The sequence below is a fragment of the Suncus etruscus genome, chromosome 13, assembly GCF_024139225.1.
Source record: "Suncus etruscus isolate mSunEtr1 chromosome 13, mSunEtr1.pri.cur, whole genome shotgun sequence".
Lineage (NCBI taxonomy): Eukaryota > Metazoa > Chordata > Mammalia > Eulipotyphla > Soricidae > Suncus > Suncus etruscus.
In genome coordinates, this window is record NC_064860.1 from 5239150 (window position 1) to 5255904 (window position 16755).

The 16755-nt window shown below is 38.2% G+C and overlaps 1 protein-coding gene across 1 annotated transcript in view; it reads left to right on the forward strand.

Annotated features, from left to right (window-relative positions):
- The first annotated feature begins 16474 nt into the window (after positions 1 to 16474).
- SCIN (scinderin) overlaps positions 16475 to 16755 on the forward strand; it is an 86070-nt gene continuing 85789 nt past the window's right edge. Inside the window, exon 1 of the mRNA XM_049785276.1 lies at positions 16475 to 16673. Coding sequence (XP_049641233.1) covers positions 16475 to 16673 — 199 coding nt within the window. The remainder of the gene's footprint in view (positions 16674 to 16755) is intronic.

Consider the following 16755-nt stretch of genomic DNA (forward strand, 5'->3'; position numbering starts at 1 on the left):
GCACTATAAACAAAACCACTTTTTATAGCTATTCTAATTTCTCTAGTTTATGGGTGCTAGTTCCTGAAGTAAACAGAATAACAGAAAAGAAAGGGTTAGCTCTGACCAGCCTCCTGACAACAATTTAGGATTTGAAACTAATTCTCTCAAAGGGCCCTGTGGCCCTTTAAATCAGCTTCATACACAGTGGGTCAGATTTTTTTTTGCGCTACAATTCTTGGGAAACATTTCATCTGAAGCATTGATGTTATTGACAGCTTTAAACCAAGCATTTTTATTTACTTTAATTTAAAATTTTGCTATCACTGATCATAATAATTAAGTTGTTATTTTATAGTTGCAAAGCTACACCAATACAGATATTACCCATTTGTTTTGTTTCCATGTGTCAAATTATTTATATGTTATATTTAAATATTCATATTTCTTACTAAAACATACAGACTTCTGCTTTTCAGAAAACAAAAATAGTAGATCATTTAGCATTTTATCAAGTTTTACTTATTTATTTATCAAGTTTTACTTATTACAAATATAGTTGGTATATATCATGCATAACCTCAAATATTTTCACCTTCTCTCTTAAATATAATGATCAAAATTCCCATCTTTTTTTTTTGCAGGTATGCAATACTTGGGGGGTATGGTGGCCCACTCTCTGTGAATCTCAACCAATTGGGACTCTAATTGCACAGGACCACCAAGTTATCACCCAGCAGCATCCAGAACCCTATCTCCAAAGAGGTGGGGAGTAAAGTTAGGGCAGAAAAAGGAATACCATGACAATGACAGTTGAAAGTGATCACTCTGGACAAGTACTGGGTGCTGAAAGAAGATAAATTGATAGGCATGATACCCTTTCAGTAACTAATGTCGCAAAACGCAGTGTCTAAAGAGAAGCGAGGGAAAGAGAAAGGAGAAATGTCTGCGCCAGAGGCCGGGAGGGGGGCTGGGAAGTGGGCAGGAGGGAAACTGGTGACATTGGTGTCATGAAATGTACACTGGTAAAAGGTATTGTTTATTGTATGACTGAAGATCAATCATAAACAACTCTGTAACTTTGAAAACATTAACACACACACACACCTCCTACAATATTTTGTCTGAGTTTTGGCTGTAAACTTATTTTGATCTCCTGAACTTCCATCTCAATTTCTTCTCAACAACAATAAGTTTGGTATTTCTAAAATGGAAGCCCTATGACATGCCACTTTTCTAATCTAAACCTTTCATTTTTTTATACCGTAAACCAAAAAAAAAAATGTTTTCGGTGGGGCACATGCGTCAGTGCTCATGGGTTATCCTGGGGTCTTCACACAGTGATTATACCAGGCAGTGCTTGAGTGACAATGTGGGATGAAGGGGATTTTAAACCTGTGCCACCTACATGCAAAGTCTGTGCCCTCTGTGTTGTACCTCCAGTCCCAAGTTCAAGTGTTTTTAACTGGTCCAGGTTAGTTCTCTGAATTTATCACTTAGGACTTTTTTTATGTACACTTCTAAAGTTCCTGGGTCCTCTGAAATATCTATTAAATGAAGATCCTCACCGGGATAATGTGAAAATTATATAAGGTAAAGTGATAGATTCTTATTCGTAGAAAAAAAGCAAAGTCACACACAACTGAAGAGCAGTGGATAATTTTTACGTTTTATTCATCTCTTTTACTTACAATAGATGAGAGCTTTATTATTATTATTATTTTTGGTTCTTTTGTTTTGCGGGAGGCACACCCGGTGACACTCAGGGCCTACTCCTGGCTATGCGCTCAGAAATCACTCCTGGTTTGGGGGACCATATGGGTCTCCAGGGGATCACAGCAGACCATCCTAGGTCAGCCGCTTGCAAGACAAATGCCCTTCCACTGTGCCATGCTCCGGTTCTGAGAACTTTATTTTTTAAATGAATACCTCTGTGGTATAGTTTGTAAGTATGTTCCTTTGCTTGTGTAAAAGAATAAAATCGCATTGAATCTGTGTATTTCTTTAGATAATATAACTATCTCGAGTCTACTGATTCATGAATTTACAGTGTCATTTCATCTTTTTGTCCACTATTTCTTTTAGAAATGTCTGATAATTTTCAGTGTTTAGGTCTTTTAATTATTTAGTTGAGTTTATTACAATGTATTTAATTTTATTTGATACTATGCTTTATTTTAATAAGCAGAATAAAAGCTATCATGCTAATAATCTCATAATAAAATTTACCACCAACTATCTTTTTGAGGTATTTGTCCACTAGAGCAATATTCATACTTTAGGGGATCAAATTGCATATTTCCTCATATATTAATCTCTTAAAATGTTTTGTGGTCAGCTATAAATTATATATTATAAATGATTAATCTTTAATATATTCAGAAGAAGGGGTGAGTCAAATCAGAAACTGAAGCACCTCTTTCAGTGAGCAGTTTTAAAACATAAAGTGAATGGAATTCAGTAATAATACAGTAAAGTCTAGGATTTCTGGGATTTACAAAATTATCTAGAAAAGAAAGCAAAACTTAAAGATACCACTAACTAATTGCATAACCTATTCACATGTTGCAGGAAACGCCATGACAAAGAATGGTCAGGAAAATGAAGCAAGTTCAGAGCAGCTATCGATTCTTCACATTACTATTAAATACATTACTTTTGGGTAAATTATTTACTTTGTTTTGATGGACCTTAGGTAATAAGAGCAAAATGAGATGATGAATTAATCTTTTTTTTTTTATTTGGCCACAACTGGTGGCATTCAGGGATTAGTTTGGACTCTGACTGAGCTCAGGAGTTATTCCTGCCAGTGTTTGGGGGACATTATGGGATGCCAAATATAGAACTTGGGTCAGCTGCATGCAAAGCAAACACCCTACTGGCTGTGCTATATTGTTCTGGTCCCATAATAAATTTTAAAATTTTATCTGCCTCTTAAATTTTTATCTCCGTTTTTCATTTATTTATCTTAGAAAACTAGCTACCTATCTATAAGAATATGCATACATTTATTCGTTACAAGTGAATCATGAAGTATATCATATATTAATTTTTTTTGCTGTCCATTGTTTCTTTGAATACGTCTTCTCAAAAGTCCTTCTAAGAGAGATTATATAGTTAACATTGGTTGGGTCTTCAGGGAAACCATTTTTATTTTCTAAGTGTGGTGGGATTCTGCATTGTCTTCCTATTGTGGATTTTGTAATCTGGAAGTGTTTCTTGTTGTACAATTTAGTGACTGGAGTATTCTCACAGTGAGGTACAAAGAGGCGAAGAATTCAGGGTTATGGAATGTAGATTAGCTCCTCTCAGGCTTAATGACCTATGGTGTGAAGAAACTATTCATAGTTTTGTGCTCACGGGTTACTCTGGCTGTGTTGGGAGGTCTCTGTAGAGCTGGGCATTGAACCCAGGGGTCCTAAAACAAATGATACTCCCCAATCATTGAGCTATATTTCTGGTTCTATACATATTTTTAATAGCAGGTCTTGTTTTTGGATCTGATACTGTTGTCAATTAAATTAATGAGTCCTAGTGTTGATTTGGGGATGGTGAGGCCTTTCTGGGCTCGACCTGGCTTCCACATGGTCTGGCGGGTCTGAAGGTTGCAGGGTGAAGGCGAAGAGATTCACAAAGCAGACAGATAAAGTTCCAGGAGTTAACCTCTCTCACACTTCTCTCTAACTCCTTCTTTTCCCCTTTCTCTCCTCCATGCAGACTCCTCTACCTGCCCATTCCAGATGTGGGCAGTTCTGATCATTCAGGTGGGATAAATAAGAAGTTGGAGGAGGGGATACCCACAGATACCACATTTGTAAAACTTTTATTTGGATTAATATCTTTATTTAAACACCTCGATTACAAACATGATTATAAAAGTTGGGTTTCAGTCATGTAAATAACACCCCCCTTCACCAGTACAACATTCCCATCACCAATGTCTCAAATCTCCCTCCTCCCCACCCCACCCTCACCTGTGCTCTAGACAGGCTTTCTACTTCCCTCATTCATTCTCATTGTTAGAATAGTTCTCAATGTAGTATTTTCTCTAACTACACTCATAACTCTTGGTGGTGAGCTTCATGAAGTGAGCTGGAACTTTCAGCCCTCCTCTCTTTTGTCTCTGAAAATTATTGCAAGAACATCTTTCATTTTTCTTTTTTTGTTTGTTTGTTTTTGGTCACACCCGGTAGTGCTCAGGGGTTACTCCTGGTTCCATGCTCAGAAAATCATCCCTGGCAGGCACGGGGGACCATATGGGATGCCGGGATTCGAACCACCGTCCTTCTGCATGAAAGGCATGTTATCTCTCTGGCCCCAAATAATGTCTTTCATTTTTCTTAAAAATTTGTTGGTATTTTCATTTTGCTTTGCTTGGAAGTTTGGACTCCACTGTACAGAATAGAATTACTTGTACTTCTTGGTTCATGGAAAACTTTTATTTTTTAACAGATGACCATTTTCTTCATTGTATCTCCTGTTTGTTCTCATTCATTTCACTCTCAATTCCTTTGCCACCCTCACAAGAAACTCACTCATATTTAACTATTGTGTGCTTTGCAATCTATGTTCCACATGACTCAGCAGACATAAATATATGCTTCTTTTTCATTTTTAATTTATTTAAAAAATGCATTACATAGTTGACATAACTGTTCATAATACATTTGTTTTAGGAAGACCAAAGCAACATGATTTAAAAAAATAGAAAATTGAAAGAAAGAGATGGAGAAGAAAGGAAAGAAGAAAAAGTTCAGTAGCAAGTGTATTTTTGAAAATGATTGAATCACAATGAATTCATTAAAGCCCAGCAGAAATTTAATAAGCTCTTCTTTCTTTTTTTAAAAAAAGGATAAAAGTTTTAAAAATACAGTAATAACAGTGTGAGAGTGGCAATTGTTATTGTTTGCATAGGTCCAGAAAAATATGGGGAAAATAGAAAGAAAAAAAAACCTTAGCCTAAATACAAGGAGATCTTATCCCTGAAGTTTTCTGGCATAAAAGTGACTCTGGGTTCCAGGCATAATAGGTTGTTCAACCCCTGAGTCATTCTCTGTGATCCCGGTAAAATTTTTTCTCATATTAGCTGTTGTTGGTGTCAGGTTTCTATAGTTAAAGAATCTGGTTTCTGTGCATTTCCTTCATTAAAGTCAGGATGATGTGGAGTGTTCTCTAGTTTCACCTCACCATTAGATGCGGAGCATCCTGCCCTGCCCTGCAAGCAGGTTGTTGATGTTACTGAGTTATATGGGTGTAAAGAAAACACTCTTTGGAGTAACTCAAAGCCAGGGTAGTGGTAGGGTCTTCCCTGGTAGAGGTTTGCTTCCTGGTGATTGTCTATAGACAATTGTGGTTGTTTCCATAGATGTTCAATGGTTCAGGGGTGTATGAGCAATGCCCATTCTTCTGAGGCCTGAGCCAAGTCATTATGCAAATGTTCAGGGTATAAGGCCAAACTGCATTACAAAATATGTGTTCCTATCTGCATTAGATAAGAACTTGTTTGAATTTGTATTATTTTCCCATTTTAATATGCCTATGCAAAAGAGGAACAATACCACAAGGTATTATTGGTGCCTTTGGGGACCGAGGAAACAAGTCCAACAATTCCTTTAACTTGGTTCAAACACGAATTCTAAAGCAAAAGATGAATTCCTTATTGAACAGATCACAAAGAAAAAAAAAGTGGACAAAATTGTCACTGTATAAGAGGATTTTCAATAAGAGTTGTAGCTGTTAAGGGAATACATCTAAGATATTCCAAGGAGATATACATGTCTCTTTTATGTCATTCTAAAGAGTCAGGGGAGGGTGTTGAATCTAGGACATCACTTTGGTCTGTGATTTGGCCTTCTTGAGTTTGCAAAATGACTCCCAGCAGTCCCATATCAAGAAATGTCTTTGAGTGGGGACTTCTCAGAAATCTAGTATGGTAGTAACCGCAGTTACACAGGGAAGGTAGGTGGAGGACAGTAGGCCACTGATAGTAGGTAAATAGGAACAAAGTATTGGTTTCTTCTCAGGCTGAGGGTTTATATTTTCACTTTGGGAGCTGGTTGGCAGCTGGCTAGAGTGGAGACAATGATGCTTCCTGAGGAGCCAAGAACTGAGGGTAAAAATGGTTAAATGTGGGGTAATAGGCAATGGGGGTAAGTAAAAGAAGTAAAGGACTAAAAATAAGCTTCTGGGTGGTGAGTGAATGGGTGAAGGAAAGTATACAACATAGATATGCTGTATATGACAGACAGATTAAACCAAATGATATCTTATATCTATACTTTATGTGTGGGGTGCTAGCCCCTGTACAGTTTCAGAATGGACACTGGTGGAAAGCAAAGTTGCCTGCAACTTCTCAAAGCCAGCCCCTCTTGTGCTGTGTGGGGGTTGGGGAAAGCCTGGGGTCCCCTTTAAACTCCTCCTCGGCACCCACCTTGCTGGCCTCCTGGGTGTGTGCCCAGGAATAGCCCTGGAGTCCGAGAGGAAGGAGATGGAAGGCTGTTGGAGTGGCCCAAGCCCCGCATCTCCCCTATGTTTGATAAAAAGGCCTTTGACATGGTGGCCTGCCATTCCCAATGCTGGCAAAAGCTACCGGCTCCCAGAAGACGATAGAGTTCTTTAATGAGCTAAAAGCCCAGAAGTTCATCAGCTCCCACCCAGACCTGCCCTCTTGAGCAGGGTGGGGATTGGGGAAAGTCTGGGGTCCTCTTTAAACTCCTCCTTGGCATCCAACTCGCTGACCCTCTGGGTGTTCCTCAATGTGGATGAAACTGGTGATATCAGGATGCCAAGTGAATGAAAACAGAGGGAGAAGGATAAATACCTGATTGTCTCACTCATCTGTGGTATAAAGTAAAATGAGATACAAAACAGGGCACTGAACAGTATCAAAGATGACAAATCATTGGATTCAGATCACAGAACTCAGATTACCGAGCAGTATATGTGTATGTGAGATGTGGAAGGGTGGAAGGAATGAAGATGGGAATTAAACAGTGACAATTGTTGAAGATATTAAACATTTCATTGGGCAGGTGCTGTGACATTTAATAGCAATGCCATAAATGTTTGTACTATTCTAACCACTTTACATAGACTCTAACAGACAAATAAGCAAATGCATTTTACTTTTTGTTTGGGTGGTGCCAAAAATCAAACCCAGCATCATATATAGGCTCATTTACAACATATTTGGTTTTCCACTGAGACCTATCCCCAGACTCTTGCTAAATAAAATTTATAATAAACCTTTTGAAGATAACCAAAAACCAAAAGCAAAATAAGGAAATATTTACAATTAATTCAAACAGTCTATAACAACCTATAATTTGAGGAAAATCTCAAAATATTCAGATAAGGGAAAGCTCGAAGGAGTACTAAGTGAAATATTTTATTTAAACATACAGAAAGGAATTCTGAGTCAAGAAGAGAATTAGATCAAGAAAGTCATTTCCCTGGTAAGCAAGAAGGAACTCGTCCTCTGTTTTGCACAATCTGTCATTTGAATTGAGTTTATTGTTTGGCTTTAGTACAACTTTTAGTATGTCTTTTAGTACAACGAAAGGATGCTCTGATCATGCTTTATTTTCATCTATCTCTGTTGTCATAGTTCTGACATTCAGGTTCTCCAGGTAAGGGCTGGAATATAGTTCAGTATTAAAGCATTTGCTTTATGTGTACTTGCGATCAACCTCCAGTACCACAGAACAAAAATTTTAAATATCAAATAACCCAAATATTTTGACATTATTCTTGAAAATCTACGGTTATGTATCACAAACTGGTAAACATAATGAGTACTACCAAGGTTACAGAAATCTAATCAATAATCAAATGCAGGCATTTGGAGAGATTAGAAGCAGAACTTATTTTATTTTTTTAATTACCTTTATTTAAACACCATGATTACAAATATGATTATAGTTGTATTATTACAGTCATGTAGAACTTATTTTATTGATGCATGCAGACTCAAGTTGGCTAATGCCAAAACAAGTGAAGTCTTAAGCACGTTGCATACAGTGTTTATATTATTTGGCTTCAAAGTGCTTTTTTGGTGTTGTTGTTTTGTTTTGTTTTTGTTTGTTTTTTCTGTCACACTCAGTGATACTCCTGGCTATGAGCTCAGAAATGGCTCCTGGCTTGGAGGACCATATGGGACGCCGGGGGATTGAACCATGGTCAGTCCTAGGCTAGTGTGCACAAGGCAAATGCCTTACCAATTGGACCACCTTTCTGGGCCCAGTGTTTTGTTTTTTTGATTTACTGTTTTGTTTATTTTTATTGTTATTTTTGTTTTTTGGGCCACACCTGGTGACACTCCTAGGTTACTCCTGGCTATGCACTCAGAAATCACTTCTGGTTTGGGGAACCATATGGAATACTGGAGGATTAAACCTCAATCCTAGGCTAGTGCGGACAAGGCAAATGCCTTACCACTTGCGCCACCGCTCCGGCCCTTTATATATATATATATATATTTTTTTTTTTTTTGCTGGTTTATGTTCTGGTTTTACCTTTTGCTTAGTTTTTGTTTGTTTGTTTTCTAGGTTTACTTTTTAGTATACCATTCCCATCCCATGAACATGCCTTTATAGCCATAGCATATGGTAATTTTCACAACTGTGTGAATGAAAGATCCTAGTATGGTAATTTTCACAACTGTATGAATGAAAGATCCTAGTTTCTGACAGATTTAAAAAAAAACATTGATAAATTTAAAGAAGTTCCAGTTAACCTAGTATGAAAGAAAGAAAATACAGTTCCCACAGTGCTTTCTCACTTTTAATAATCACATGACTTAGCTTTAATAGGTACTTTGTTGATTATTAACCATATTCATTGACTGTATTCTCAGGACACTCTCAGATATTAGTTCTATGAATCCTGTCAATACTCATGTCTTTTAAGTTCAGGTTCAAGCTTAAACCCTCATATCACTTGGTACAGCAAATATGTTACTACAGTTTGGTAGTCCTAAACAGTTGTAGGGATGTATTTTTAATTATCTTCATTGTAATTGGGGAAATAAAAGAAAATAACACATTTAAAACATTCACCTCTCCTGGAAAAATTTTCTATCTTTTACACATATTAAATTTCAAATTTTCTGGGCCCGGAGAGATAGCACAGCGGCGTTTGCCTTCCAAGCAGCGGATCCAGGACCAAAGGTGGTTGGTTCGAATCCCAGTGTCCCATATGGTCCCCCGTGCCTGCCAGGAGCTATTTCTGAGCAGGCAGCCAGGAGTAACCCCTGAGCACCGCCCGGTGTGGCCCAAAAACCAAAAAAAAAAAAATCAAATTTTCTGCGATAGGAATTTAAGAAAAGACACAGATCAAAATAAAATTTGTTTTCTCTTGGGACAGAATATCCTATGGAGTTTGTATTTGGAGTACAAAAACTAGAGTGTTGTATTATTGGGTTTGTACTTTTCTAAAACCTATTTCAATGAAGTGCACAATTATATATTTATATGAATCAAGCATTGTTATTTACTTCAAAGATTAAAACATGCTACGTTTTCACTTAACATTCTTCTGTAACAAGGTGACCTATCTTGAATAATCATTCAACCATAAGGCCTCACACCTCAAACCTTGTGACTCCTGTTAAAAAAAAACTTATTTGTCTTGGCTATTCTTTCTGGACTGAGTATTGTTGAAACAAAAATTTTTAATAGAATTTAATCCCAAATTGTCTATCGAGCTATAACTGTTTAGCCAGTCATACCATAAAGTCAGAGTATATAATAATTAAATGTAAGCTTGAGTGAGTCTACTTGATAAATGAGTATATTCAGAATATGATAAATGGTATAATATTAAGAACATTGAAAACATAGATGAATTAATTTAGTGGAGTCATAGGAATAATGATGATATAATGCGTATATTCAAATAAACTTTAGCCTAATCAATATAGGACAATAATTGAAAGAATTTTTTAATTAATTCACTTTTTTATTATAGAAGACTTGTGATTTACAAAACAGTTTATAATGAAGTTTTAAATATACAAAGTTCCAAGAATAATTCTACCACAATTGTTAGCTTCCCTCTACCAATGGCCCCAGTCCCACCAACACCCCCAGGCTTCCTCCTTAACAAGCACAATTTTTAATTTGGGTATTTCTTTTCAGTGACATGTTTTTAGTGTTGCTGGCACTGTGGTTTGGATGTACATATATCCCACATGTCTATCCCACCAAAAAAGACCAAGGCTCCTGGCTCCTGCTCTGCTCTGCCTCATCATGCTTCACACTTCAATCTAAAATCATTTATAAGCTAGGTCATTCCCACTTGCATTCTTTTGCCCTTTTTTTCTATATACTACAGATGAGTGAGATCATCTGGTTTTTTTTCATCTCATTTCTACTTCACTTAGCATGGTATCCTCCAGTTTCCTCTAGGTTGCAATGGATTGTGTAATTTCATCATTCCTCTCAGCTACATAGTATTCCCTAGTATGTACATAAAACATCAATATGTGGAACCAACCCAGGTGTCTAAAACATATTTATAAACCAAAATGAAGGGCCAAGGACAGAGGGTACAGAAAGTGAATGACTTGCCTTGTACATTGCTCACCTGAGTTCTATCCCCAGCATCCATTATGGTTCTCTACATCCACCAGGAATGATTTCTGAGTGCAGAATCAGAACTATGCCCAGAGTATATATAACCTGGTAAACCCCTAAACCATAAAAATAATGATGTTGAGTTAGGAGATAATTTTATTCAACGCTACTCAATTACTAAAGCAGATAAATGAAAAACACATAACTTTTCTGGTTTTGGCGTTATTGCTAATGGTTTCCTTATAATATTAAATGATGTTTATCATTTTTATATGAGGGCCATGGATTATACCACATTCTGTTGTGCTAGAAACTATTTTTGGTTGTATGCTCAGCTGTTTGCAGTGTTCAGGGAACCATATAAAATTCCAGGGATCAGCTGAATACAAGGCAATTGTCACACTGCTTATACTACCTTTTGAGCTCTGTTTGAGACTGACTTAACTGTAGTAGGAAAATTAATCATCTTAGTCCTTTGCTCATACTGGACTTTTTACCCCTATGATGTTTAATAAAGGTTGGGAATATGAGGATTGAACAAAATGATTTGACTAAAATCAGAAGACAAATGCCAAAATTCAAAGAATCTGAGGACACTGGAATTTTATAAAACATAATACTAGAAAGTTAAGTTTGTCTTGAATGTTAGTTGAACAATAATAATGGATGGAGTATACATTTAGAGTCAATTACTCATGGATAAGATAAAATAGCAAGGCTTTAAAAACTTTAGAAAGTTATGGAATTGGGGGGGGGGCCAGAGCACAGCACAGCGGTAGGGTGTTTGCCTTGCACACAGCTGATCCAGGACGGACCTGGTTTTGATCCCGGCATCTCACATGATCCCTCAAGCCAGAAGCAATTTCTAAGCACATAGCTAGGAATAATCCCTGAGCACCACCAGGTGTGGCCCAAAATCCAAAAAAAAAAAAAAAAAAAAAGGCCCTGGAATTTGCATGGTTTGAAATGCTTGAGTATGGTATAAACACAAATAAAAGACCATAAAACAAATTTTATATGTATACCCAACCTATTTGCACAGTTTAGCTTGGACTTTAATAAAACCAAAATATAAGAGTGCAGAAAACAGAAGGGAAAATGGTTAATGTATCTATTGTAATAGTTTTAGATTTTTCTATAAAATATTATAATGAAGTGTGTGATGTTTAATGTATGCATAATAAAGTTGGCATGTAAGCCTAAAAATAAAATCTATAGTTATAACTCATACAATTTCTTTGCTCACCCTTGGGCTTTTGTTCCCCAAGTCATTTATTAGATAGAGATTGGAAGTAGAGAATTTGAAACAATGGTGAAACAGTGCTGAGAATGATGTAGGAAAATGTATACCTGAAACTCTATAGTGAAAAATTTAGTAAATCACACACCCTTAATAAAATAAATAATACAAAATTAATTCTATTTGAAAGAATATTTTTAAGTCTAAAATGTGTATATGTGAACTGCTGAGTTTGTCCCCAGAGCAAAGAAAATAACAGGAGAAGCAAATTTGAAGGAAATAGACACATATTTGTATGTGCTCAGTGTAACAGGCACAAAGAATTTATACTGGTATTTCAGTTAATTCCATCAACAGTCTTTATATTAAATACTATTATTTTCTCATTTGAAACACGAAGGACCTGAAGACTGTTAAGTTTTGTCAGCTTGCTGGAAGCTTCAGCACTAATAAATGAAATGGAATTAAGGTGATCTGTGCCATCGTCCATGATTGCAAAATAGGAAACCAGAGCAACTGGTTTCATAATTATCATCATCACTATCAAAACTACTTCATTCTTTCCCACTCTTACAGCAATTACATTACTAGGAGTTTACGTCACAGTTATAATAATGGTCAGAAATGTTTGCACCACTGACTTAGAAAGATGCAGGCATAATTTAAGTTCCTAGAAACTTGGATGATTCAATCAAACATACTACACTGCACACATAAAATAGCATGTACGTGATCAGGTAAAAGAGGAAACCCTCTGAGAGGTGTGGATTAATATCTATTGATATATGGATGCCTGTCTGTGTTTTTACTGTCTGTTAGGAAATAGTGTTGGTATATAAACAATGTTCTTGAAGATGAAAGAGTATAGAGAATCTCTGGAAATAAAAGCAAGAAACTGGTAATTTAGGAAAAAACAGTTGAGTGGCCAATTTAATAGAGAGAAACGTGTGGTTTTAAATTTTGCCTAGATGTCTTTTTTTTTAAGTCGTGGTTATATATTGCTTTTAATGATATAACTGAAGGAAAAAATAAAATCGTATTTTGGGGGGGTCACACCCAGTGGCACTTAGGGCTCTGCACTCAGAAATATCTCCTGGCAGGCTTGGGGGATCATATAGGATGCCAGGATTAGAACCACCTTCCTGGGTTGGCTGCGTGCAAGGCAAATGCCCTACCACTATGCTATCTCTCTGGCTCCAAGTACATTATTTTTGATTTTATAGAGACTTCTCTAATTTGAAAGCAGGACCAAAAGAAAATAGGCACACAAAGTATTCTGTGCATACAATGTTAGCTTTCTTACTCTTTACATCTTTAGTTAGCTTTTTTCCATACAATGCAAAAAGATCTTTTACCGTATGATTGGTGAAATGAATGCAAATACATTTCCACCTCTATTCTTCAATGCTTTGTTCTTGCTGCAAAAGTGAAACTCGAAAAAAAAAAACCCAAACAAACAAAATAAGCACCTTGAAGTCAAATATGTATGAAATTTACCAAAGAACTCATGCATAGGAACTCATTTGGCCACAAAGAACCCACTTTGAGAACTTCCAGGTCTCTGCTGTTCCCCTCTCCCTGTCCCCTGACCCTTCTCCCAGCCAAGATTCTTGGCCAGAGGAGGCAAGATGTACAGTTTACTCAAATTATAGAAACCCCTGGGGATTCAGAGCTCTGTGTTCTTCCACCTCACCCACACATGCAATGGTTTGCCAGCCATACATTTTGCCCTTTCATGTTTTGTTTATTTATTTATGTTTTTGTCACCTGGCATGGTACTTTCATTCTTTTTTTTTTTTTTTTTTTTTTGGTTTTTGGGTCACACCCAGCATTGCTCAGGGGTTATTCCTGGCTGTCTGCTCAGAAATAGCTCCTGGCAGGCACGGGGGACCATATGGGACACCGGGATTCGAACCAACCACCTTTGGTCCTGGATCGGCCGTTTGCAAGGCAAGTGCCACTCTGCTATCTCTCCGGGCCCGGTACTTTCATTCTTGTATGCATTTTCCAAAGGGGATGAACATTCAGACAGATTTTAGTAGTCAGAAATGGAGACAGGCCAATGCCATGATGAAGTTGGTGAGTCAAATGAATGAATGGTTGCTGCTACTTGGAACAGTTAATCCAAACACTACAAAGCCAAACGAAAAATATGCCACTCATATTTCTTGTTTTAGCTTTAATTTTGTGGGGGGTTAGGGGGAACCTTCTGAACAATGCTCAAACTCAGGGAGTTTTTCACTGCCCTACTAAACCCCTTGCAAAGGGATGGAAGGATGAGTGTTCACAATCAGTGCTCAGACTGCAATTACAAAGGCCAAAGGTAGATGAACAGGGATCTAAATCTAGCTCCATTTCTTGCTCAGGGTACTCTGGTCATGGAGACATCTCCCTAGCCAGAATTTCCTAACTTCATTCTTGCCAGGGACATGTCCTTGTAAGAAGGGAGTCAGAACCTTTTCATTAATAGTACTGCAAACCACAATATCAAGAGAGAAGAAAGAGAGAGAAAGGAGACAGAGAAAGAAAAAGGAGAAATGAGAGAGAGAAAGGAGAGAGAGAAAGGAAAGAGAGAAATGAGAGAGATGGAGAGGAAGGAGAGAGATAGGTGAGAGAGGAGGAAAGTGAGAGGGAAAGGACATTGGTGGCAGGAAATGCGCACTGATGAAGGCTGTTGTTACACATTGTATGACTAACTCAATCCTGAATAACTTTATCTGGGGGAGGGATAAAAAAAAAAAAAAAAAACCTTGTGATAGGAACAGCCTTGTAACCATGGTGTTTAAATAAATTTTAAAACATTGCAAAGAGAGAGAGAGAGAGAGAGAGAGAGAGAGAGAGAGAGAGAGAGAGAGAGAGAGAGAGAAGTAAAGAAAGAAAGAGGCCCAAGCGATAGCATAGTGGGGAGGGAGCTTGCCTTGCAAGAAGCAGACCTGGATTAAATCCCTGGCATCCCAGGGGAGGGGTGGGGTCACAGCCAATAATGACCCATAAGTAAGGAGTAACCCCTGAGTGCCTTCTGATTTTGCCACCAAAAGGAAATAAAAAAGAGAGAGAGAGAATGTTATGAGTTGTTATCCATTTACTCTTTCCTTTCTCTCTCCTTTCCCTCTCTTCTCTCTTGATATTGTGGTTTGCAGTACTAGTAATGAAAAGGTTATCCATTTACAAATCTTAGAAATAAATGGAGAAGGGAGATGGAGGGTATTGGTGGAGGGAACTGGTTAAGGGGGGTGCTCTCTCTGTATATATAAAACTCTATATAGGTCTTTATATCTTTGACTATATATAGACTATATATAGAGAGAATGTTATGAGTTGTTATCCATTTACAAATGTTAGAAGTAAATGGAGGGAGAGGGAGGGCATTGGTGGTGGGAACTGGTTGAGGGGATTGCTCTCTCTCTTTCTCTCTATATATAACTTTATATTTATGACTATATATATGAAACTCTATATAACTACATATATATAGAGAGAGAATGTTATGAGTTGTTATCCATTTACAAATGTTAGAAATAAATAGAGGGAGATGGAGGGCATTGGTGGTGGGAACTGGTTAAGGGGGTGCTCTCTCTCTATATATAACTCTATATTTATGACTATATATATCTATATAATTATATATATAGAGAGAGAATGTTATGATTTGTTATCCATTTACAGATGTTAGAAGTAAATGGTGAAAGATGGAGGGCATTGGTGGTGGGAACTGGTTAAGGGGGTGCTCTCTCTATATATATAACTCTATATTTATGACTATATATATCTATATAATTATATATATATATATATATATATAGAGAGAGAGAGAGAGAGAGAGAGAGAGAGAGAGAAAATGTTATGATTTGTTATCCATTTACAGATGTTAGAAGTAAATGATGGGGGCCGGGTAGGTGGCGCTGGAGGTAAGGTATCTGCCTTGCAAGCGCTAGCCAAGGAAGGACTGCGGTTCGATCCCCCGGCGTCCCATATGGTCCCCCCAAGCCAGGGGGGATTTCTGAGCACATAGCCAGGAGTAACCCCTGAGCGTCAAACGGGTGTGGCCCAAAAACCAAAAAAAAAAAAAAAAAAAAAAAAAGAAGAAGTAAATGGTGGAAGATGGAGGGCATTGGTGGTGGGAACTGGTTAAGGGGGTGCTCTCTCTCTTTCTCTATTTAACTCTATATTTATGACTATATATATATGTATATATATAACTCTCTATATAACTACATGTATAGAGAGAGAGAATGTTATGAGTTGTTATCCATTTACAAATGTTAGAAATAAATAGAGGGAGATAGAGGGCATTGGTGGTGAGAACTGGTTAAGGGGTGCATATATAAAGAGAGAGAGAACTCAAAGTCAACTACAAACATGCTTGTTTGTACAAACATGTATAATCCTGGTGCTTAAATACAGATATTTATAAGAAAAACAAAAAACAAAAAGAAATGTCTAACCATTCCCCACCCCAATCCCGCGATTTCGGGGGTGGCGGCCGGGCTGCAGGGGTGCGGTGCAGTGAGGTCCTGGATCCCTCCTCCCGCCCCTCCCGTTCCTGGCGCCGCCTCCCCAAGGCCAGCTATAAAGTGCCCAGTTGCGCGCGCGGCATCAGCTCTGGCGCAGCCCGACTCCGAGGTCCCCAAGGGCCCTACGGTCCACGGCCACCGCCCCCCGCAACCCCGCGAGCCCGAGCATGGCCCAGGGGCTGCAGCACGCGGAGTTCGCTCGCGCCGGGCAGCAGGCCGGGCTGCAGGTCTGGCGCGTGGAGAACTTGCAGCTGGCGCCGGTGCCCGAGCGCGCGTTTGGAGACTTCTACGTCGGGGATGCCTACCTGGTGCTTCACACTGCCAAGAAGGGCCGCCGCTTCACCTACCACCTGCACTTCTGGCTGGGTAAGGTGTGCGCCCAGGGCTGCGGGAGCCCGATGGGTGCGGGTTGAGGAGGGCAAGCGGGGAGCTGAGAGTTTTGGGACTG